Source organism: Salvelinus alpinus, chromosome 1, assembly GCF_045679555.1.
Source record: "Salvelinus alpinus chromosome 1, SLU_Salpinus.1, whole genome shotgun sequence".
Taxonomy (NCBI): Eukaryota; Metazoa; Chordata; class Actinopteri; order Salmoniformes; family Salmonidae; genus Salvelinus; species Salvelinus alpinus.
The window spans coordinates 30,445,352-30,471,626 of record NC_092086.1 but is presented as its reverse complement, the minus strand read 5'-3'; the positions used below and the strand labels follow the sequence as shown (position 1 = coordinate 30,471,626).

Sequence of the window (26,275 nt, the reverse complement as noted above, 5' to 3'; positions counted from 1 at the left end):
CTGTGCCAGGTGGAGATTATAACAGAACATGGCCAAGATGTTCAAATGTCCACAGAGGACCAGCAGGGTCAAATAATAATCACAGTGGTTGTCGAGGGTGCAACAGGTCAGCACCTCAGGAGTAAATGTCAGTTGGCTTTTCATAGCCGATCATTCAGAGTATCTCTACTGCTCCTGCTGTCTCTAGAGAGTTGAAAACAGCAGGTCTGGGACAGGCAGCACGTCCGGTGATCAGGTCAGGGTTCCATAGCCGCAGGCAGAACAGTTGAAACTGGAGCAGCAGCACGGCCAGGTGGACTGGGGACAGCAAGGAGTCATCAGGCCAGATAGTCCTGAGGCATGGTCCTAGGACTCAGGTCCTCTGAGAGAGAGAAAGAAAGAAAGAGAGAAAGAGAGAGAATTAGAGAGAGCATACTTAAATTCACACAGGACACCGGATAAGACGAGAGAAATACTCCAGATATAACAGTCTGACCCTAGCCCCCCGACACATAAACTACTGCAGCATAAATACTGGAGGCTGAAGATGAACGGAGCAAAGTATACAGAGATCCTTGATGAAAACCTGCTCCAGAGCGCTCAGGACCTCAGACTGGGGCGATGGTTCACCTTCCAACAGGACAACAACCCTGAGCACACAGCCAAGACAACGCAGGAATGGCTTCAGGACAAGTCTCTGAATGTCCTTGAGTGGCCTAACCAGAGCCCGGACTTGAAACCAATCAAACATCTCTGGAGAGACCTGAAAATAGCTGTGCAGCGACGCTCCCCATCCAACCTGACAGAGCTTGAGAGGATCTGCAGAGAATGGGAGAAACTCCCCAAATACCGGTGTGCCAAGCTTGTAGCGTCATACCCAAGAAGACTTGAGTCTGTAATCGCTGCCAAAGGTGCTTCAACAAAGTACTGAGTAAAGGGTCTGAATACTTATGTAAATGTGATATTTCAGTTTTTATTTGTAAACAATTGGCAAAATAAATAAAAACCTATTTTTGCTTTGTCATTATGGGGTATTATGTGTATATTGATGAGGGGGGAAAACGTTTAATCAATTTTAGAATAAGGCTGTAACATAACTAATAAGAGCTAAGACACTACAATGGCGACGAGGATGATTACCTGCAGTGTGAATCACGAATGCAGATGGAGCTCGTAGGAAGAGAGGAAGATTTTGACCCTGTAAGAGAGGAAGATTTTGACCCTGTAAGAGAGGAAGATTTTGGCCCTGTAAGAGAGGAAGATTTTGACCCTGTAAGAGAGGAAGATTTTGGCCCTGTAAGAGAGGAAGATTTTGACCCTGTAAGAGAGGAAGATTTTGACCCTGTAAGAGAGGAAGATTTTGGCCCTATAAGAGAGGAAGATTTTGGCCCTGTAAGAGAGGAAGATTTTGACCCTGGAAGAGAGGAAGATTTTGGCCCTGTAAGAGAGGAAGATTTTGGCCCTGTAATTTGGCCCTGTAAAAGAGGAAGATTTTTGACCCTGTAAGAGAGGAAGATTTTGGCCCTGTAAGAGAGGAAGATTTTGGCCCTGTAAGAGAGGAAGATATTGACCCTGTAAGAGAGGAAGATTTGGCCCTGTAGCACAACAGCTAGCAAGCAGTTACGACGAGGCGGCAGATCAAAGACCCGTGGAGCCGGAGGTAAAGAGAATGGCATCGGGAAATAGATGTGTTTGATGACACGCAAGAAAACTGGGCAACTTACATTGAACGACTGGAACAGTACTTCATTGCAAACGACATTGCTGATAACAAGAGAGTACCAGCGTTGTTGAGTTGAATTGGCCCAAAAACGTACAGTTTGCTAAGAGATCTGACTGCCCCTCTGAACACCTCCAATAAAACATTCAGAGATTGTGGAGATATTGCAAAATCACCTATCACCTAAACCACTCCTCATCGCGGAACGTTTTCGTTTCCACAAGAGAGATCAGAATGAGGGGGAGGGTGTTAGTACATATGTAGCAGAGTTGAAGAAACTGTTTGAACATTGCCAGTTTGGAGAGAACCTAAATGACACATTAAATGACCATCTACTTGGTCACAATCCCGGATCCGGGAGCACCCCCATCAGTAAAAAAGCTGACTAGCATAGCCTAGCATAGCGTCACAAGTAAATACTAGCATCTAAATATCATTAAATCACAAGTCCAAGACACCAGATGAAAGATACACATCTTGTGAATCCAGCCATCATTTCTGATTTTTAAAATGTTTTACAGGGAAGACACAATATGTATTTCTATTAGCTAACCACGATAGCAAAAGACACAACTTTTTTTTTCCACCATTTTTTTCCTGCATAGGTAGCTATCACAATTTCGACCAAATAAAGATATAAATAGTCACTAACCAAGAAACAACTTCATCAGATGACAGTCTGATAACATATTTATTGTATAGCATATGTTTTGTTAGAAAAATGGGCATATTTCAGGTATAAATCATAGTTTTACATTGCAGCCACCATCACAACTCACCAAAGCAACTAGAATAACTACAGAGACCAACGTGAATTACCTAAATACTCATCATAAAACATTTATGAAAAATACACAGCGTACAGCAAATGAAAGACAAAGATCTTGTGAATCCAGCCAATATTTCAGATGTTTTAAGTGTTTTACAGCGAAAACACAATATAGCATTATATTAGCTTACTACAATAGCCAACCACACAACAGCATTGATTCAAGCCAACAATAGCGATAACGAATAAACCAGCAAAAGATATTAATTTTTTCACTAACCTTCTCAAACTTCTTCAGATGACAGTCCTATAACATCATATTACACAATACATATAGAGTTTGTTCGAAAATGTGCATATTTAGCGGCACAAATCGTGGTTATACAATGAGAATAGTAGCCAAGCTGCCAACAAAATGTCGGGAGAAATCTTGGGAGAGGCACCTAATCTAATCAGTAACTAATCATAAACTTGACAAAAAAATACAGGTTGGACAGCAAATGAAAGATACATTAGTTCTTAATGCAACCGCTGTGTTAGATTTATAAAATTAACGTTACTACGACATACAGCGTGCGTTAAAGCGAGACCGCACCGAAATTAATGGCGGAATAGGAGTTTTACATTTTTCAACAGAACAACGAATTAACATCATAAATACTTCTTACTTTTTGATGAGCTCCCATCAGAATCTTGGGCAAGTTGTCCTTTGTCCAGAGGAATCGTTACTCGGTTGTAGATTGTCGCCTTCAACTTTGGAATTAGCAGTAAACATTAGCCATGTGGCGAAGACGTGTCCAACTCACTATAACGCAGCACTAAGAAATATCCGAAAATCGCAATATACTGATATAAACTGATATAACTCGGTTTAAAATAACAACATTATGATGTCTTTAACACCTATATCCAATAAAATCAGAGCCGGATATATCTAAGGCCTATAATGGGAGCTTTCCAGAACGCAATCCTGAGGTCTGTCTTGCGTCATGGCGAATGTTGAAAAGACTGCACCCCACGTTCCCAGACCCTTTATATGGCCTCAGATCTGCCTAGCAACTCCATTCCAATTCTCACTATTTGCTGACATCTAGGGGAAGGCGTATGCAGTGCATCTCGACCAATAGAAGACATGCAAATTAATAAACTGACCCCAGAACAGCCTGCCTGATTTCAGATTTCTCACTTCCTCACAGGAAAATTGCTCCAACTTGAGTTCTGTTTTACTCACAGATATAATTCAAACGGTTTTAGAAACTAGAGAGTGTTTTCTATCCAATAGTAATAATAATAAGCATATTGTACGAGCAAGAATTGAGTACGAGGCAGTTTAATTTGGGAACGACATTTTTACAAAGTGAAAACAGCACCCCCTATTGAGAAAAGGTTTTAAGGGATAGATTTGTTTGTGAACTGAAACATGAACACATTCAAAAACGTTTCCTCACAGAATCAGATCTCACGTTTGCAAAGGCTGTTGAAATTGCTGTGACTATGGAAATCGCGACTAAAGATGCATTTGAGTTGCAAAGTAAAAGAAATACTGACCTATCACAAACTTCCCTGCACAAGTTTTCACGCAGCCGACAACGTGTGGCCGTGTGGCCGAAAAATGCAACAGGTGTGACAGAGATGGTCACAGAGCAGAGGACTGCCGTTTCAAAGACGAAATTTGTCACAAATGCAGTAGAAGGGGGCACATTCAAAGAGCATGCAGAGCAAAATCCAGTCACAACAGGAAAACTGAGAAAATTAAAGGGTCTGTGAATGCACTAGCAGAGAACAGTGGCAGTGATTCAGATGAACGATTAATTGGTACAATGGAGTTAAACACAGTGACTTCTCCCAGCAGTAGCATAATATGGGTGACACCAGATATCGAAGGCAAACCCCTCAAAATGGAGCTGGACACAGGATCTGCAGTGTCTATAATTTCCACTACTGTCTACAATGAGCACTTCAAGGCTATCAAGCTGAAGAACACAAATGTGTTGCTGAAGACCTACTCAGGAGAGAGATTGAGCCCAATGGGAGCGTTGCAGGTCAGAGTGCGGTATGGGGGGCAAACACAGCAGTTACAGCTGTATGTGGTGCCTGGAACTGGCCCCCCATTATTTGGCAGGGAATGGCTTTCAAAAATAAAGCTGAACTGGTGTGACTTGGAAATGCTCCACACGTTCCAGTCCAAAGAGAAAGGCACAGACCAAACACTGGAACACTTGCGGAAGAAATACAACACAGTGTTCAGTGATCAGATGGGAACAGTAAAAGGCTTCACAGCAAAACTTGTACTGAGAAATGACGCAACCCCAAAATTCTGCAAAGCCAGATCTGTTCCATACTCCCTGAGACCAAAGGTGGAAGCGGAAATCGATCGCTTGCAGGATACAGGGATCCTGACGAAAGTGGACAGAAGCGAATGGGCCACACCCATAGTTCCTATTGTGAAGAAAGACGGGTCTGTTAGAATGTGTGGGGACTTCAAGGTAACTGTGAATTCAATGTTGCATGTGGACCAATACCCCCTGCCACGTCTGGATGACATCTTTGCTGCACTAGCTGGTGGGAAACACTTCAGTAAAATCGATCTGAAACAGGCTTTCCTGCAGCTACCGGTTGAAGAGAGCTCCAAACAGTACCTGACAATAAACACATGTAACAGTATAACTTTAGTCCGTCCCCTCGCCCCGACCCGGGCGCGAACCAGGGACCCTCTGCACACAGACAACAGTCACCCACGAAGCATCGTTACCCATCGCTCCACAAAAGCCACGGCCCTTGCAGAGCAAGGGGAACCACTACTTCAAGGTCTCAAAGTGAGTGACGTCACCGATTGAAACGCTATTAGCGCGCACCACCGCTAACTAGCTAGCCATTTCACATCGGTTACACACACACAAAGGTCTATACAGGTATAACCGCCTGGTTTTTGGCATTGCATTGGCCCCAGCCATTTGGCAACGAACTATTGACCAGATTTTGCCAGGAATCCCAGGAACCCAGTGTATCCTGGATGACATGATCATAACAGGACGCACCGACAAAGAGCACCTGGCTAACCTGGAAGAGGTCCTGAAAAGACTGAAAGAGTATGGTCTACAGGCAAACTTACAGAAGTGTGAGTTCTTCAAAGACAAGATTGTCTTCTGTGGACATGAAATCGACCGCAATGGATTGCACAAAACACAGGACAAAATCGAGGCAGTGGTACAGGCACCACGATCACAAAATATCACAGAAGTGAGATCTTTTGCGGGACTGATCAATTACTACAGAAGATTCCTCCCAAACCTTTCAGCAGTACTCCAGCCTCTAAATCAGCTCCTGGAAAAGAATAGGACATGGCGGTGGACAGAACAGTGTGAAAATGCATTTCTTGAGGCAAAACGTCTCATCACATCTGAACAGGTCCTGATACATTACGACCCTGAACTGCCAGTGAAGTTGGCTTGTGATGCGTCCCCTTATGGCTTAGGGGCTGTCCTTTCACACACACTGAAAGATGGGTCAGAGAGGCCAGTTACATTTGCGTCACGAACGTTGAATGATGCAGAGAAAAACTACTCACAAATTGACAAAGAAGCACTGGCGCTAGTGTGTGGCGTAAAGAAATTCCACGCATACCTATATGGCAAGCGTTTCACACTGGTTACGGATCACCAGCCGTTGCTTTCCATTTTCAGTCCAAAGAAAGGCATTCCGGCAATGACAGCAGCCAGGTTACAGCGATACGCCTTGTTCCTTGCCAGTCATATGTATGACATTGAGTTTAAGCCGTCGTCCCTCCACACAAATGCAGATGGATTATCCACTGCCGTGTATAAGAGAAAGACAAAGGAGTGTGGATGCAGTGGACATTTTCCATACCGCTCAGCTCGAGGCACTACCGGTCACAAGCACAGTTATCAAACAGGGGACAAGGAAAGATGTGACCTTGTCAAAAGTGTACACCTACACCATGTCAGGATGGCCAGCTACAGGCAGAAAGGAGCTGACTCCGTATTTCCAGCGGAGAAACGAAATTACAACGTACCAAGGATGTTTGATGTGGGGAATGAGAGTCATGATACCCCAGAAATGCCAACATCAGCTTTTGCAGCAACTACATGAAGGTCATGTTGGAATTGTCAAAATGAAGCTGCTCGCAAGGAGCCACTTCTGGTGGCCAGGTCTGGATCAACAGATAGAAAATATGGCGAAGAACTGTAGCGGATGTTTGGAAACCCTTCACATGCCTGCTCCTGTCCCAGTCCACCCATGGGAATGGCCCACAGAGCCATGGCAGAGAATTCATGTGGACTACGCTGGTCCCTTTGAAAAGCACATGTTTCTGGTTATAGTTGATGCCCATTCCAAATGGCCAGAGGTGTTTTGCACTGACTCCTCCACCTCAGCTCAGACGATAGAGTGTCTCAGAACAACGTTTGCATGCTTCGGATTGCCACTGCAGCTGATAAGTGACAACGCGCAAGCTTTTGTAAGTGACGAGTTTACAAGATTCATGTCAGTAAATGGAATCAAACACTCAACCTCAGCTCCGTACCACCCTGCCACCAATGGGCTGGCAGAACGCTTTGTGCAAACCCTAAAGCAAGGACTCCGTGCAGCAAAACGAGACAAAGGGACTTTGCAAACAAAACTGGCCAAGTTCCTGGCCTCCTACCGAAACATCCCACATGCCACGACAAATGAAAGCCCAGCCGCACTGATGTTCGGGAGGCCTCTCCGCACACGGCTGGACATCATGAAGCCAAACAGGCGTAATGAAGTGCTGAACAAACAAGCCAAGATGCTCTCCGGTGGCCGGTAGCGCCATCTCCAAACAGGACAGGAAGTGATGGTGCGAGACTACAGAAGAGGAGGGAAATAGACAAGAGGGACCGTACATACACAAACGGGACCCAGAACTTACCAGGTTCAAGTGAGCCCAGACATAATGTGGCGGCGTCACATTAACCAAATGCATTCCACGGAAAACAGCACAACAATCGAGAGAGAACAGGCACAGAGAGCTCCTGAGAGTGACACACAGGGAACTGTAGAGGACGGTGGGGCAGTAAAGAGACCCCAGGCTGAAAGAAGGGAACGTGTTGATGAAGGTGCTGCTATAGCAGAAGCTATAATGGAACAAGCACACACTGAGGATGTTCAGGAGCCTCCAGACAATCTTAGGCGCTACCCAGAACGAAGGCACCGTCCACCAGACAGACTGGACTTATAAACAAACAAACAAAAACGAACTGTTCAAGTTCAAATGAAAAAATACTAAATAACTACAACAAGTTCTGGGAAATGTTTCAGTTGTGGTTTGGTAAAAGTAACTCTGATTGTATAAGAGAAGGAATGTTATGTTCTGTTAATTACTGATGTCCCCTTTAAGAATGGAGCATCCTTGGTCATGCGCAGTGTTGTTCTATGTTATTGTTTTAGTAAATGTGAAGCTCCAGTTCAATTTCTTGTATTCAGAGTCTTTCTTGTTATATAAATAAGTAATAAGAGCTAAGACACTACAATAACAAAATGTGGAAAAAGCCAAGGGGTCTGAATATTTTCCGAATGTGATAACATGATGTCTGTACTGTAGCTACTGATTCATTATGAAGTGCTAATATGCGAGCCTGCTTCACGAAATCTAATCACTCAAAACTAGTGGTTCACATGGTGCCTCGATATCCTCAATATTCTCTAAGTCCCAGTAATTGGAAATGGGTTCACTTCACATTTAACACAATTAACACAGGAGCATAATGGATCATGTTTGTATTGGTATTATGTTTGTATTGGTAGTTATACAACACAATACGTTTTGCATTAGATAGATGGACTCAAATAATCGAAGTATAGGTTACTTCCACTGTGTGGTAGCCCAATAGGCAGCGCCCAGTTTGTCCCTAGCGGCATGCTGTCGAAATTGCTCAGTCCAGTTCAACAACAACTTTTCACGTGCGTGGACAAGCGACATTCAGTAAGTCCTGGGGAAAATGCATACATTTAATCTTCTCATTTTCACCCGCTTTCTAATATCCCTTGCTAACATTTAGCTATGTATGCACTAGGTATACAATTCTAGCTACAGTCTGTTCTAGCTAGCTTGCACACTTCCTTGTTAATGTGTGTAGACTGTGCAACGTTACATCTGTCAGCTGACAAATAACATCTATCGTAAGTGGTAGGTCCACAATTTGTTGTAGTACGTCCATAGTTACCAATTATCCTAGGCGACCGTTTCATATCATTTTCATTTTTCAGACTTCTACACTGAAATGCGGGCTCGTCAGCATTTGCAGACAGTTTTTCCCACCACCTCCCAGATGTCCCAACTCGACACAGGACATGGGTTTGTCTAGTTGTCTGTCTGCCCTGTCTGCCCTTTCTCTCTCAGCCCTGCTCACCCTGGCCTTGATAACATGTTTACAAATTAGATACCTGTCTGACCAAAAGTTGTCACTGATAAAGTTAACTAGCAAACAACAACCAGATGAGACACCAATACACCTGTCAGTAAGACCTGGTTTAGAGGAAGATCCAGCAACAAAACAGGCCGGTGAGAGGGAGATAGTGAACCTCCAGAGGGGTAGCTCCCATCCAGCCCCCAGCCACAGATTGCTGTGGGAAGGCCCCCATCCAGCCAGCTCCAGTGGTCCCAGAGAGGCAGAGTGTAGGAGGGTAGCCCTGGAGAACCGCTTTGACTGCGCCCGGGACCGAGTTCTGAGCCAGACAGAGTGTCAGGGGAGAGGGTGCTGCTATGCCCCCCTACCACAAGGCCTCTCTGGAGGACCCCCTTGGTGCTTTTACCCCCCGTCATACAGCGGCTACAGGATGGGGCCCCTCACCCCCACTTCCAGGGGCCAGGCTGCCACCCTTATGAAGCCCACTCCCTCCTACCTGCCCCGGGATATCTCTACGGAGCGTTGGAGATCCTGGATGAGACAGAAGGCCGACTGCACCTCACTGTGAGTCTCTGTGGCTGTATAACCACTCGTATATTTACTGCCAAACAGGGTTTGATTGCCATTGTCTTTCTCAATAACATTGCTTTTAAAAGTGTTGCCTCTGAAACGGGCGTACAGTATTTGCTAAATGTTTTATCTCATTACTTTTTCATGACTTTTATTATAACCAATCGCTCATCACCGAGAATCATTCTCCTCGGACCACATTATTGTGTAAGAGTCATAACACTTTTCTTCTCCTGACAGTTGAAGGATCCGTCGTCCCGGCGATATGAAGTTCCTTTATCCACTGCCCAGTCCAGGGGTAGCACTGACACCCAGGACCACCAATATGTCACTGAGTTTCAACCCGACCCTTTTGGGTTCATAGTGCGCCGAAAATCCAACGGCCGTGTCCTGTGAGTATTCATTGTCAGTTGTTCTTTATGTCTAATATGTCTGGCACTGGTTCATTGATCAGATCTCATAAACCTGACATAAAACTGTTGTAACCATGTCATAGGCCTAACACATAAGATCAGTTAGGATTTATAGATCCCAAAGGGTAAATTGGCTTGCAGATACTACTGTGCTGTTGGAGCTAGGAACACAAGCATTTCGCTACACCCGCAATAACTTCTGCTAAATATGTGTATGTGACCAATACAATTTTATTTGATTTATATCGCTGTGTTTCTACTTGTAGCATGATATGAGGTGCCCCTGTCCCTACTTATAGTTGCCAAAAGCATAACATAAGGTGCTCTCTGTCCTGACTTACAACTGTCATAAGCATGACACCTCTGTCTTCTGTCTGTCAGTGTGAACACCACTGTGGCCCCGCTGCTGTATGCTGACCAGTACCTGCAGCTGTCCACCTCCCTGGCCTCCTCACTGGTGTCTGGGCTGGGGGAACACTACACCCCCCTCAGCCTGGACCTCAATTGGACCTCCCTTACCCTTTGGAACAGGGACATGGCGCCCCACGTGAGTCTGACGTCATCGTCATTATCGTCATCATTATCATTCATTTGTTTCCTTTTTAAATCATGGTCAGGAGTGGTAAGTAAGTCAGATGTCTCTTCTTTGTCCACCTTGCAGGGCGATGCCAACCTTTATGGCTCCCATCCGTTCTACATGGTGCAGGAGGGGGATGGACAGGCTCACGGGGTCTTCCTGCTCAACAGTAATGCCATGGGTAAGAAAGCATGTTGCTCCATGTACCATATCCTTAAGCAGAAATGTTTTGTTCTAATAGAAAAGCTTTGGTTTGAGCTAGTAGAGTTTGTAATGTATCATGCTACTTAATCTGGCCAGATTTTTTTTGTGTTCACATGGCACAGTACTTCAACTGTATCAAGATACAGGTTTACATGATTGAGCTGAGTTTGACCTCTCCTTCTCTCTGTAGAGGTGGTGCTGCAGCCTAGCCCTGCTCTGACCTGGGTGGCTGTGGGAGGAATCCTGGACCTGTACATCTTCCTGGGCCCTGACCCTCAGAGTGTTGTCAGACAGTACCTCCAGGTTATAGGTATGGCTATATATGACCTTTAGCTGTAACTTCCTGTTACTGAATATCCTTTTCTTGTCTCATATCCCAGTGTTGCTATGGTGGGTTGGGCCACTGGTGGGTCACAACTAATTCGTTTTGGGTAATAGCTAAGGAAAAGATAGTGGCTGTCTGTGTCCCAATGTCCTAGTAGTCTGAACTTGCTGCCTCATCTCCTTTCCTTTATCTCCTTTCACTTATGTGAAAGAACTAGACTGGTGAAAGCAAGTACATTTTCTACCATTAGGCACCATCCACCATATAGGCATTATCCACCATAATATGGTGTGGCTTGTTTGGTGTCGGCTGTGAAGTAATACCACAACAAGTCAACTACTTGATTGATGAAGGCATGTCATCCAGCAAAGGCAGCAGCGCAGTCATCAACTACATGCACCATTTCTTCACCAACTACGGAGTTGGGGAAACACGTGTGGACCTGAATTGTGATAACTGCAGTGGCCAAAAGAAGATCAAGTTTGTGCTCTGGTATTGTGCCTGATGGACCATGCACAAGCTCCACCATAGTCTGGACCTTCACTTCCTGATCACAGGCCACACCAAGTTTGCCTGCGACTGGTGCCTCAGCCTCATCAAGCAGCGCTTCAGAAAGACCAGAGTGAACACTTTGTCTGAGATTGCTGGTGTTGTGAAGGACAGCACTGTGACAGGGGTCAACATCCCACAGCTGGTTGGACTGGCTGGCAACAACACCTGACTCCGTACTTCAGGCCGCTGCCACAGTTCAAGCAGTACCAGCACTTCAGGTGAATATAATTTTCGTTGCATTGTATGAGGTTATTCTTCTTATCTAAACTTGGGAGGTGAATTGATGTCTTCTACGTTTTTTTGGTTATTTCCTGTTTTACATCGTCAATGCTCTGGAGCCTGGTGTTGTTGTCGCCAAGGAGCGTTCGGACTGGTGAGCCTGGTGTTGTCGCCAAGGAGCGTTCGGACTCTGCTGCTGCCAATGCTGACATTCTTCCTCCCACGGATGGTCTGTTTGTACAAGCACCACCTGGACACAGCTAGACAAACATATGTTTTTGAGAAGATCAGGGATTTTTGCTGACTAAGAGGCTATGAACATCACATGCCCTGCACCAAAGTCAAGGGCAGGACAGAAACAGGCTCTCCAAATAAATATAGATTCCCTTGTTCATGTGTGGTTCAGACAGACCATCAGCACTATCTGCAGTGCCTCTATTCAAATGACTCCTGCTACTATTATTTATTTATCCTGCTGCTCAATCACTTTACCCCTGATTGTATGCATATAACTACCTCATCTATCACTGATATTGTTATTGATATTGTTCTTGTACATACTGTATATTATTTTCTTTATTTTGACACTGATATTGCTACTATGCAAGTAACCATTTGGCTGTACCGTTTACACCTTCTATAGAGACCCATCCACTTGGTAAGATGTGGCTGGGGTTATAGCATTTCTTTCACATGACCCATCAATTAAGTGTGTCTGGGTAAGAGTCAATCAATATTTATAAAATATTTTTTATCTGGACACTTTCTGTTTACCTGGAATTGTTCATTATTGTAGACTACTACTTTTACCACTTTAAATCTTAATCTTTCATTAAAGAGATGGGTGGGGCTGGCTTAAGAGGGTGTGAACAATGCGGTGGGGGTGTAAACAAAGAGCTCTCCAGTCAGTACCAAATCATTCAAAGGCCATTTTCTCAAAAGTGAGTTCACAAGTTTATCAACTTTCAAAGCAGAATTTCTTTCCCATTGTTCCTCAAACATGCAGTGTATTATATACCATGTTGTAGCTGTGAGTCTCTACTTTTATCCAATGTAAAAAAACACCATTTCAAATTTTGCTACGTAAGTCCAATTTGAGCAGGTTGGTTTGCTTTCACCTTTTGTGAATCTTCCGTCATAGCTAATATTTACCCCGTCTTCCTCCCCCAGGGTACCCTATGATGCCTCCTTATTGGTCACTGGGGTTCCACCTGTGTCGCTGGGGTTACCGGTCCACCAACGCAACCCGAGAGGTGGTGCGACGCATGCACAACGCCAACTTCCCCCTGGTAAAGATGCTGGAGAAAACACTTGTATTGTAGTACAGTATTATCACTTGGGTTGACAACTATTGGGTAATGCTGAGAGAGCGTGCTATGGAGTAGACGTGCATTGCTAGAGCTCCGCTCAATTTTGAAACAAATTAATATTTATCTTAACCTCTCACAACCTATAACTTCAAACAAATATGACAAAAGGAAAAGGCAACAAAAAAGGGGGCGCTAAACAAGATAATTGGAATGAGATAGACAACGAACCAATTTCAACGTCGCCGACCCACGAGGAGCTAGCTGAAGAGGCTAGCTTCCAAGAGTTCCCCACAGATCCTACTCAAAGGGACATACTGGCTGCCATAAACGCACTAAGCAAGAAGGTGGACACAAGGTTGGCTGATATCTCAAAGAGTATTGGGACTTTGGCCGAAACTGTGAAGGCAACTAAGGGAAGGGTGCACGAGGTTGAGCAGACGACAATCGATCACGAGGCCAGGCTACAGGACATAGAGAAACAGTGCGCAACGTTCAAAAATGACAACAAAACCCTGAAGGCCCGACTGGAAATGCTCGAGTCGCATTCAAGACGCCAGAACATCCGAATATGTGGGATCCAGGAGGACACTGAGAAAGGGAAACCCACTGAATTTGTCTCGGAGCTGATACCGGCATTGCTGGGGAGTGAACACTTCAAAACGGCCATCCTGATCGACCGCGCACACAGAGCACAGGCAACGAAGCCGGCCAAGGGCGGGCCACCAAGGCCATTCATTGTAAGGCTGCACTATCCCCACACCAGGGATCTCATCCTCAAGCTGGCTAGTCAAAAGTTCCCCCTTAACTACAACGGAGCCAGGGTGTCTTTCTACCCAGATCTTACCTTGGAGGTGAGGAACCAACGGAAAGAGTATGATGAGGTACGCAACAAATGCAGGGCGGCCAACATCCGATATGGATTCCTCTTCCCAGCCCGGTTTAAGGTGACAGTCGAGGGATCAACACGTACGTTTGACAACGCAAAAGAGGCCGATCTGTTCTTGACAAGCAAGCTCCCCGGCTGAGGATACAGAACGGCTGTGCCAGCAGGCTAAATGGCCAAATACAGGCCAGGAATGTGTGTGAATTGAATTTCCGGCCTATGTCTTTTCGATCAGAAGATCAGAAATTGGGACTTATATGATAGGTGAGATGTTGTGGCTAATATAGCATTGTTTGGCATGTCATGTTTTAACGCCACTCACCCCCTAACGTGAGAGTTAAGTTAAGTGTTATTTAATATTAGTTTATATGCGGAGCATCTATAGACGACGAGTTAGTTCAAGCTTTATGTCTAGACACCCTAAGGTTTGTGTGTTAGTCAAGGAGCGCTTCGTTTGGGGAAGTCACTCAGTAAAGGGACGGGTGGAGGGACGGGAGGGGGGATGGGGTCTGTGTTTTATGTTCACGTTTATTAGTACAGGTGGCATGACAAGCTCCCGCACGGCGGGACGTTTTTCTTCAGGGTTTTGTTTGACAGCAGCAATTTGCTTTAAAATAAGAAATGCCACATAGTGACCGAGCACAGAGTAGACCAGGTGGAATAAAGATAGTCAGCTGGAACTGTAATGGATTAGGGCATGTCGTGAAACGAGCTAAGGTTTTTTCTCATCTTAAATCACTGGGTGCTGACATAGTGCTTCTTCAAGAAACTCATATTAAACGCTCCGCGCAGGCCAAGCTACGAGTCGGCTGGATCGGTCAGATATACCAGTCTAACTTTGATGCAAAAGCGAGAGGGGTAGCAATCCTGATAAGGAAAAACATTCCTTTTGTTTACTCAACCTCGATTTCAGATCCTAATGGTCGGTATATTATTGTGGCTGGTACACTGAATTCAAAACCAATAACCTTGGTCAATTTATATGGACCCAACTTCGATGATCCATTATTTTTTCAAAGGGTATTTAAGGCCATACCAAATATCTCGGATACAAGTGTTATTGTTGGAGGTGACTTTAACTGTACGTTAGATCCTCTTTTAGATAAACAGCTATCAAGGTCACTTCAACAATCAAATGCCAGTGTCTGTCTAAATACATTGATGACAAACCTTAACATTGTCGATATTTGGAGACTGACGCACCCAACAGACAGGGATTATTCTTTCTTTTCATCAGTTCATAAATCATATTCCAGAATTGACTATTTTTTGTTGGACTCCAAACTAATTTCAGCAGCTGAGTCGGTTACCTATCACCCCATTCTAATTACGGACCACTCTCCTCTGTCCATGGTGCTGAAACTCGACAATATGTCGACAGGTCGGCGACCGTGGCGCTTAGACGCATACCTGTTGAAAGATGAGGCTTTTTGTCAGTATTTGAAGGAGCAGATTGCCTTTTTCCTCAGTACTAACGACACGGGGGATGTTGACGACTCCACCCTTTGGGAATCTCTAAAGGCTGTGATTAGAGGTTACATTATTTCTTATACATCAGAGAGGAAGAAACGTGCCAATACTAGGCTGAGAGAAATTGAAAGAGAGTTAGAGGAACAGGAGAACGTTTTTAGGACAAATTCCTCGTATACAGTCCTTGAGAAGATCACAAAGTTAAAGTATGAATACAATACCATCCTTTCGAAACGGGTGGGCTCTTTACTTGCTAGAACGCAACAAAGTTATTTTGAACTGGGGGACAAACCACATAAATTATTAGCAAGACAGCTAAGGCATGTACAAGCATCTAGAGCTATTCACAAAATAAAAGACAAGAAGGGTAAAATAGTAACAGATCCGCAGGACATTAATAAATGCTTTGCGCAGTTTTACTCAGAGCTATACCAATCAAAATGCGATGCTACTGATCCACAAACTATGGAACGCTTTCTCGCTGAATGTGAACTTCCTAAACTAGACAGGGGGGCAGCTGCCGCACTCGATGCAGGGATAACCTTAGATGAAATTAACACAGCGATAGCACAATTTCCAAACAGCAAGGCCCCTGGGCCCGATGGATATGTAATAGAATTCTATAAGAAGTACTGCGCTAGTCTATCTCCACTTATGCTGCGAATGTTTCAACAATCCAAAGAAAATACCAAACTCCCGCAAACACTGTATGAGGCTACAATAGCCCTGATCTTGAAAAAAGATAGAGATTCCATGGAGATGTCGTCGTATCGCCCCGTGTCGTTACTCCCCATAGAAAACAAGGTGTTGACAAAGATATTGGCAAACCGATTGAAAAAATATATTTCCGACATCATACACCCTGACCAGACAGGTTTTATCCCGGGCCGACATATATACTACAATTTGAGACGCCTTTTCAACGTAATGTATCATGATCATAAAGTTGAGGCAGTGGTAATAGCTCTTGATGCAGAGAAGGCGTTTGATCAGATTGAGTGGAAGTATATGATGTCGGTTCTGGAGCATTTCGGATTTGGAAAGGAATTTATTAATTGGATAAGAATTATTTATGCACACCCAATGGCGTCCGTTGTGACCAATCAGGAAATGTCGCAGTCATTCCGCCTGTTCAAGGGGTGCCGACAGGGGTGCCCTATTTCGCCTGCTCTCTTCGCTATAGCCATGGAACCCCTTGCTACTCGCATTCGGGCATGTGCCGATATAGCTTCTGTTAAAATAAAAGACACACAGCACAAAATTTCCCTATATGCAGACGATGTTCTTTTGTTTTTGTCTAAGCCTAAAACTTCTATTCCACCATTACTTAACTTGATAAACACATTCGGCTCCTTCTCTGGCTACAAGATAAACTGGCAAAAAAGTGAGTTGATGCCAATATCACGGCCTGTGGATATGCAATTTCTGCAATCTACCCCGTTTAGAACAGTGAGGGACAAGTTCACAAGCCTTGGCATTGTAGTGACAAGAGACCTTGACCAGCTATTGAAAGTGAATTGGGACATGAAAATATATCAGCTTAAACAAAATATAGATTTCTGGAAAACTCTGCCTATTTCCTTGGTTGGTCGTATAAACGCTATTAAAATGGTTGTCCTACCCAGGTTTCTTTACCTCTTCCAATGTCTACCCAATTTCATACCACAAAGCTATTTTAAGAAACTGGATTCAATAGTAACTCCATTTTTATGGGATAACAAGGCAGCCAGAATTTCAAAGAAGCATTTATGCAAGTACAAGATAGAGGGGGGCTTTGGCCTTCCTCACTTCAAACTGTATTATTGGGCTGCTAATCTGAACATTGTGTCTTTCTGGAGGGAAAGTTTACCTGCGATGAGACAGAAGGATATGCCTTCATGGCTTTTGATCGAGCAGGCCTCCTGTCAACGTTCCTCACTCCCTGCACTTGTTAATAGCCCATCATATGTGAAAAAACCCACTTATGACTCCAATCCAGTCATTTGTCATACGCTTAGGATCTGGAAACAGATTAGGGATTTTCTTAACATACCCACTGTTTACATAGACAGCCCGATTAGCCTGAATCATGCTTTCCACCCTGCATTGGATGATGTGGTGTTTTCACAGTGGAGGGAGAAGGGGCTCACAACAATTGGTAATTTATACATAGATGGTCAGTTAGCTTCATTTCAACAATTACAGGCAAAGTTCAACATGCCAACAACACATTTTTTCAGATACCTCCAAATCAGGAATTTCTTAAGGACACATATCCCACAGTATGGCATTAAGCCCAATAGTCCTACATTAGATAGCTTGATACTTGTCAAACCCCATTCAAAAGGGTCGGTCTCTAGACTGTATGATGTGCTACAGGCCCACATAGAGGTATCCACAGACACCATTAAAAGGGCTTGGGAACAAGAACTTGGTTCAGAAATCTCAAATGAGGACTGGATAGAAGCTCTCAGGAATATAAACCACAGTTCAGTGAATGCCAGACACAACCTTGTACAGTTTAAGGTGATACACAGGTTACACTACTCAAAAGTAAAACTGCATAAAATATTCCCGGACACCTCACCACTGTGTGAGAGGTGCAAGCAGGATGAGGGGACGTTGACCCACTTATTCTGGACATGCCCTAAATTACATGCTTACTGGGCTCTCATTTTTGATTACTTATCTAAGGCCTTTGATAGAGTTCTAGCCCCAGACCCATTGATCGCTCTGTTTGGTACAGTTGATGGGAATAACCAGGAAGGGAAAGCTGTCTCTCTGTGTACTCTATTAGCCAAAAGGCTCATATTGCAATTTTGGAAATTGGAGACTGTACCTACCTTTGAAATGTGGTTACGGGATTTAGGGAATGTAATACATATGGAAAAGATTCGATACAACACCTCCAATAGAAGTCCATTGTTTTACAAAATATGGCAGCCGATACTGGATAAATGGTCTAGCCCCGCTTCATAACTGGGCTGACGATCTGCTGCTACTCTGTGCTGTACTCCACTCAATATTTATTTTTGGCTGAACTACACTGCTTGTAATGACTATATGCTGTCTTCTTATACATGTACCACCTAATAGGATTTTGTTTTATTTTGTGTATGTGTGAGTTAACTTTTGTTTTGTCCTCTAAACTGGCCATCCCATTCAACAGTACAATGAATGTCATTGTTTGTATTGCTGTCTTTTTTACTTTATTTTTATTGGAAAATAATAAACATATTATTAAAAAAAAAAAAAAAGCGGTGTCTACACTGTGTTTCTGATCAGTTTGGTGTTGTTTTGGTGGACGGGGGGTGTGCTTTTCTTTCGGAGGCAGGGACATTTCTAAGTGACCCCAAACTTTTATTTACTACCATTCAGGGGTTTGGGGTCGCTTGGAGGTGTCCTTGTTTTTGAAGGAAGGGCATATTTTTTGTCCATTGAAATGGCATCAAGTTGGGTCGGAAATACAGTGTAGACATTGTTAATGTTGTAAATGACTGCTATATATTTTGATTAACACTGTTTTGGTTACTACATGATTCCACATGTGTGATTTCATAGTTTTGATGTCTTCACTATTATTCTACCATGTAGAAAATAATAAAAAATTAAGAAAACCCCTTGAAAAAAAAAAAAAAAAAAAAAAAAAAAACTATTGGGTAATGCTAACATTGAATGAGCATTAACATTGGATTAGCAGATTAGCATGGAGAAAACTCATTACAGTATTATCATGCTACAATGGGTTTTCTCCATGCTAATGCTAATTGGATGTTTGCGTTCTCAAGTACAGTGTTATCATGCCACTGAGGGTTCACAACTCATGGAAAACACTCACTGCATTCTTTAGTTCAACTGCTTTTGGTTTTGGTCAGGACGTGCAGTGGAATGACCTGGATTACGCAGACAAGCGTCGGGTGTTCACCTTTGACCCCCAGCGCTTTGTGGACCTGCCAGACATGGTGAAGGAGTTCCATCAGAAGGGCATGAAGTACATTCTCATCCTGGTAAGAGAGAGGCCTCAACCCTCCCAACATGTGGGACATATAGGCACACTTATATATATTAGGTTGAAATAGTGGTTCAATGTCATTTTTTATTCTAAATAACAGTCTGCGTTGTGATTAAATTGTTAAATGTGCAGTATTGGAAGGTACAAGTCAAGGAAACTTTCCTTCTCAATCCACAAGATGGCAGCAAAAGCATTACTGTTGTTTATTTTAGAAGCATCTTTCCTGTTTGTTCTCTTTCCCAGGACCCTGGGATCAGCAGCACCAGCCCCCCTGGTACTTACCCACCCTTTGATGAGGGTCAGCGGAGAGGGGTCTTCATCAGGAACTCTACAGGACAGACACTCATAGGGAAGGTCAGACCTAAAACTCTCACTTCTCCTCTATCTGGAGACCCACTGTAAACTGGGCTACATATACTGTGAATAGTTTGGAAAGAACATATTTTTTATCTGCTTGATAACATTGTGTATTCAAGTAATGTGTCCTCTGAAAAGCAAGGTTACACTAAACAAAAACCCCTCTTGAAGCTGTGTGTGTGTGTGTGTGTGTGTGTGTGTGTGTGTGTGTGTGTGTGTGTGTGTGTGTGTGTGTGTGTGTGTGTGTAGTGTGGAAAGGTATGCATGTTCGGTTCCTCACTCTTCTTCCTCTGTGTCCAGGTGTGGCCTGGTCCGACAGCGTTCCCTGACTTCACCAACCCAGAGACACAGAGCTGGTGGGAGGACTGCATTCGGGAGTTCCACTCCAGAGTCCCGCTAGATGGCCTGTGGATTGTGAGTGTGTCTCAGATAGAAATGTCTCGTAGAGGGCTGAAATCATCTCCTATTGTATTGTATTATATTCTATATTTGCACTAACAAGCTTGCATCATCCAGGCTATCCAGCATACTCTTGTTCCTCTGTTCTCAGGATATGAATGAACCAGCCAGTTTTGTGCAGGGCTCTGTGGAAGGGTGTCCTGACAGTGATTTGGATAGCCCCCCCTACGTGCCATGTGAGTGTACTGCAGCTGAGTAGTTTCCTGTCTATATAAAATCAATGGAGGAATTTAGTTCATTCATTCATTTCCATTCTGTCTCCATACACACATACAGGGGTGGTTGGAGGACAGCTGAACACTGGTACACTCTGCATGTCAGCTCAGCAGAACCTGTCCACTCACTACAACCTGCATAACCTCTATGGGCTGACGGAGGCTAGCGCCACCCACAGGTCAGAGACAGCACTACAGGGATCAGTGTCTCACTTATCCTGAGACTGTTGGCACTTTTACTTCTGCTTGTTTGAATGAAGCAGATTTGATTTATCTTGTCTACATTACACATTTGTAACTGTAGTTGGAAGATCAGTTATAGCCTTTGACCCTCTCAGTGCCCTGGTGAAGGTCCGGGGGTCGCGACCCTTCGTGCTGTCCCGCTCCTCCTTCCCTGGCATCGGCCGTTTCTCCGGAGTCTGGACGGGAGACGTGAGGAGCGACTGGGAGCAGCTCAGATACTCCATCCCTGGTGAGGGGAAAGACATCCCCAACATTCCCATCTCCGTTCCAAGCCATTCCTATTCTGTGTGTTTTAGCCATCAGAGTATTAATGGTACCGATGCACCATCCAGACAGTACATGTTGCAGTGTGCTCTTACTCAGCAGTTTGTCTCTATTGTCTTTAGTTGAAAGAGTGCCTAGACAGAGTTGGAGTCTTTTCAGTGGTAGTTATCTATGGACTTGAATGAGGGGTTTGAACAGAAAAATACCCAGACTTGTAATGGAACCAATTTATTTGACTGTATGTAGCTAGCAATTACAGATAGATGCCTCTGACTGCCTGACATCAAAGTTAAATAATGAATACAGTAATAATGAATAAAGGGAATTAATATGTTCAATATCCATCTGTCCCTCCACCCCCCCCAGCGGTGCTGCTGTTTGGCCTGTTTGGGGTGCCCCTGGTGGGGGCGGATGTGTGTGGGTTCGGGGGGGACACCACAGAGGAGCTGTGTGTACGCTGGACCCAGCTTGGAGCCTTCTACCCCTTCATGAGGAACCACAACGACAAGCCCAACGCTGTGAGTGGTGCTGCGTGTGTGTGTGTGTGTGTGTGGGTGGTTTTATGGTCTTTACAGTTAACTCAGTTGGATAGGAATTTACCACAATTTTTTCCTGACCTGCTAATATCTTTTCACTGTCTCTATGTAACCAAGTGACAATGTTTTCCTATTTACCATGGTGGCTGACCTGCTAGTGTCTTTTCACTGTGTCTATGTAACAGTCCATCAGTCCCATGTATTATGAATGGAGGTAACTCTAGCTCTGTGTGTAGCCCCAGGAGCCCTATGTGTTTGGTCAGGAGGCCCAGGCAGCCATGCGTAGCGTGGTGATGTTACGTTACTCTCTCCTGCCGTTCCTCTACACACTCTTCTACCACGCACACACCTCCGCAGACACCGTGGCCACGCCTCTCTTCCTCCAGTATGTCCCTCTACTCCTCTTCTTCAGTTGCCATTGTCCACTCTTCCCTTCTCTCTCTTCAACATTTGGATACTATTGTAACACATCTTATTTACTGTGTTGATACTGTTCTCTGGCCCTCCCTCTCTGTCCATCTCTCCCAGGTTCCCCTCGGACCCTAACTGCCAGACCATAGACAGACAGTTCCTGTGGGGGAGTTCTCTGCTCGTCAGCCCAGTGTTAGAGCAGGGGGCAGTGGAGCTGGCTGCCTACCTCCCCCCGGGGACTTGGTACAGTCTGCACAATGTAAACAGCTCCTAGATTCAATACAGTTATACACTGAGCGTACAAAACGTTATGAACACCTTCCTAATATTGAGTTGGACCCCCCCTTTTGCCCTCAGAACAGGCTCAATTCGTTGGGGCATGGACTCTACAAGGTGTCGAAAGCTTTCCACAGGGATGCTGGTCCATGTTGACTCCAATGCTTCCCACAGTTGTGTCAAGTTGGCTGGATGTCCTTTGGGTAGTGGACCATTCTTGATACATACGGGAAACTATTGAAAGCCCAGCAGCGTTGCAGTTCTTGACACAAACTAGTGCGCCTGGCACCTACTACCATACCCCGTTCATAGGCACTTAAATATTTTGTCTTGCCCATTCACCCTTTGAATGACACACATACACAATCCATGTCTCAATTGTCTCAAGGCTTAAAAATCCTTATTTAACTTGTCTCCTCCCCTTCATCTACACTGATTGAAGTGGATTTAACAAGTGACAACAGGGGATAATAGATTTCACCTCAATCAGTCCATGGCATGGAATGAGCAGGTGATCCTAATGTTTTGTATACTCAGTGTATTTCTATAGGCCTTTCATAATGTCACTGCTATTAGTTCGCAACTGATTAAAGGGATTCCTAGGAGACCAAGACCATCTTTTATGTTGTTAACAGACATAAATTGATAAAAATCCATCTGTGTGAGCCTTTCTTAGGGTCTTGTAGGCTTACTTTAGGACCAGACAAAGATCTGTAATACTGTTGTACTGTGTATACTAGAACCATATTTCAGTGGTCACCTCTTTCATCCCTTCCTCCCTAGGGCCAGCCGTTCTACAGTAAGGGTCAGTACCTGCTCCTCCCAGCCCCTCTGGACACCATCAATGTCCATGTGAGAGAGGGACACATCATCCCACAGCAGGTGTGGGTGTTCTCTGTACACAATAGAATTTGGTTGTCTGTTGTTTCATCGTGTGACAAAGCTTAATCTTAGGCCCATATTGTGGGTGTTACATACTGATGGTGGAGGAGATGAATGAGCTGCCAAACTCTCATATCATGAAATCAATTCAAGTTATTTGTTATAGAACAAGACACCCACAATTCCTTTGTGATAAAACCTAAAATGAAATACTCTCTGCGTACTAATCTGACAATGTTGTTTTGAAGCTTGTGTGAGTTTGTGTAAAACCTGTTGCCTGTCTTAATCAGTAATTATATTATATATTTCAATGAAAAATCCCTTCAAACCCCCTCTGCGACAGGAGCCAGGCCTGACTACCTCAGCTTCTCGCAGTAACCCTTTCCTCCTGATGGTGGCGCTGTCTGCTGGGGGCTGGGCCTGGGGTGACCTGTTCTGGGACGACGGGGACAGTCTGGACACCTTCCAGAGAGGAGACTACTCCTATGTTATCTTCATCGCTGGACAGGTAGGAGATGTAGAGGTCACATAGCGTCCTGAGTTTTTCCTGATCACATGACCTGACCAAGGAAAACTCTGGGCCCTAGTTATAGCCCACTTCAAGGCTATCCCTGATGCAGTGAAAAAAATTAAGTAAGCTTTATGCGACATCTTTCTGAGTGCGGATCATCAAACGTTTTGTTTTTCATGACATTTGGGTAGGAAAAACGTAGGGCCCTAAATGGACTTTAAAGAGAGGATGGAGATCAGAGAATTATCTCGGGTGATTTGGATGTTTCTGTAGTACAGTATATTTCTAGCAATGCTCTCAAGATTGAGATCCAGGTCCAATCCAATCAGGATAGAAGACATACTCTTTCCCTGCCATCCTGTAAACAGTAGACCTAACTGTAATGTCTAATGTATTGTGGTACTATACATGTGTGTGTTTGCCAGTGGAGATCAATACGGTTTTCATTTGATCCAGTCCCAGGTGGTGAGTGACCCCCTGCGTCAGAACGGGGCGCTGGACGGGCTGGTGCTGGGAGGGGTGCGGGTGTTTGGGGTGCCCTCCCCACCCCGCTATGTATGGGCCAATGGAAAGAAAGTGTGGGATTTCTCTTATCGGACTGACACCAAGGTGAGCTGTAGCTGGCTGAGTTACCTCTATAGAGTGTGGGATTTCTCTTATCAGACTGACACCAAGGTGAGCTGTAGCTGGCTGAGTTACCTCTATAGAGTGTGGGATTTCTCTTATCGGACTGACACCAAGGTGAGCTGTAGCTGGCTGAGTTACCTCTATAGAGTGTGGGATTTCTCTTATCGGACTGACACCAAGGTGAGCTGTAGCTGGCTGAGTTACCTCTATAGAGTGTGGGATTTCTCTTATCGGACTGACACCAAGGTGAGCTGTAGCTGGCTGAGTTACCTCTATAGAGTGTGGGATTTCTCTTATCGGACTGACACCAAGGTGAGCTGTAGCTGGCTGAGTTACCTCTATAGAGTGTGGGATTTCTCTTATCGGACTGACACCAAGGTGAACTGTAGCTGGCTGAGTTACCTCTATAAAGTGTGGGATTTCTCTTATCGGACTGACACCAAGGTGAGCTGTAGCTGGCTGAGTTACCTCTATAGAGTGTGGGATTTCTCTTATCAGACTGACACCAAGGTGAGCTGTAGCTGGCTGAGTTACCTCTATAGAGTGTGGGATTTCTCTTATCGGACTGACACCAAGGTGAGCTGTAGCTGGCTGAGTTACCTCTATAGAGTGTTGGATTTCTCTTATCGGACTGACACCAAGGTGAGCTGTAGCTGGCTGAGTTACCTCTATAGAGTGTGGGATTTCTCTTATCAGACTGACACCAAGGTGAGCTGTAGCTGGCTGAGTTACCTCTATAGAGTTCAGAATTAAGAAATAGTAGAACGAACAGTCTAATTCTGCCTGCCTGTCTATTCTATTCTAATCTATGGTATAATTTGATCAATTGTTTATAATCCTTTCTTTCTGTGTCTGTCTAGGTTCTGACGGTGACCAGCCTGGCCCTGCCCATGTCAGAGGTGTTTGAAGTCCTGTGGACCTTGTGAGCCTTATGAACTGTATGACTGAGTGGACTCTGACCCAGTAGACGGCCTCTCAGGTGGTTCTGGAACTCCTGACCTCGCACATCTCTAACAAAAACCTCCACCCAAAGTTTCCCCTCAATCACTGCTACCCTGGGTAAGACATTGCTCTAATAGACTCCTGGGTTTCTGAATGGACAGACTACACTGAAGAATCTTTGGAAATCATGTTTTTATAATCAACTGTATTTTCAATAAAATGATGTGAACTGAGTGAACTGTGTGGGTTAAAGCTCTATCAGATATCTCTCCATTTCCTTGTTGTTGCAGATGAGTGATTACATGACATTGTCTCAGGTGAGCTGCTGAGACAGTGGTGTGAGAGAGAGAATTGTGGTCATTCTAGAACACTAGGGCGAAATGTATTGTTGTTTTACTATTTTAATTTGTCTCTAAGAATATATAAATCTGTTTTTTTATCTTTCTAACCTTTTATTTTATTTGTTAAGCACTTTTGAAATGCATCACCTGTAAGAAATGTTCTCTATAAATAACATTTGATTGATTGATAAATCCTGTGCTGAGGAGGACAGCATTGGCTCTACACAATTGTTTGAATTATTTGAACATCTAAAATTGACCAGAATATGCCCATTCTGTACTCTTCTAGTATGATGGTAGGCTCTGTGTTAAGTCTCACCAAATTACTTCCAGTGATATTGCCACATTGTTACCATTAAAGGCAATTGATAGCTCTGGGTTTGTTTCTCCTAAGCTAAGCATTGTTTCTCATGTTCTCCTATTAGTGAGCTGTCACCACTCAGTGTTTGAATGTGCAGTCAATTATCTCTTTCTTAATCTACTTCATAGTCCCTAGGGCGGTCTAAGGCACTGCTTCTCAGTGCTAGAGGAATCACTACAGACCATGGTTCGATTCCAGGTTGTATCACTTCCGGCCGTGATTGGGAGTCCCATAGGGCAGCGCACAATTGGCCCAGCGTCGTCCGGGTTTGGCCGTCATTGTAAATAAGAATTTGTTCTTAACTGACTTGCCTAGTTAAATACAAATAGTCTTCCCATCTGGAACATCTGCCTTATAACTCAGTGCAGTTAAGCTCAATACAGTTACATATTGTAAACAATTCTGAATTGTACAAAATATCATACCTGTAGTATGGTTATGTTAGCTTATGTTTTAAATTCTTTTTTGTTATTGTTTAA

The 26,275-nt window shown here is 44.2% G+C and overlaps 1 protein-coding gene across 1 annotated transcript; it reads left to right on the top strand.

Annotated features, from left to right (window-relative positions):
• The first annotated feature begins 7,990 nt into the window (after positions 1-7,990).
• gaa (alpha glucosidase) lies at positions 7,991-25,809 on the top strand. The gene is given in 21 exon segments (XM_071396242.1): positions 7,991-8,433; positions 8,718-9,372; positions 9,375-9,421; positions 9,668-9,819; positions 10,222-10,387; positions 10,502-10,598; positions 10,812-10,931; positions 12,888-13,006; positions 19,235-19,366; positions 19,615-19,725; positions 20,029-20,142; positions 20,279-20,363; positions 20,464-20,581; positions 20,741-20,874; positions 21,276-21,427; positions 21,682-21,830; positions 21,974-22,115; positions 22,916-23,014; positions 23,358-23,522; positions 23,982-24,134; positions 25,013-25,809. Coding segments are annotated over 21 exon segments (3,042 nt in total). The 5' UTR covers positions 7,991-8,367; the 3' UTR covers positions 25,079-25,809.
• The last annotated feature ends 466 nt before the right edge of the window (positions 25,810-26,275 follow it).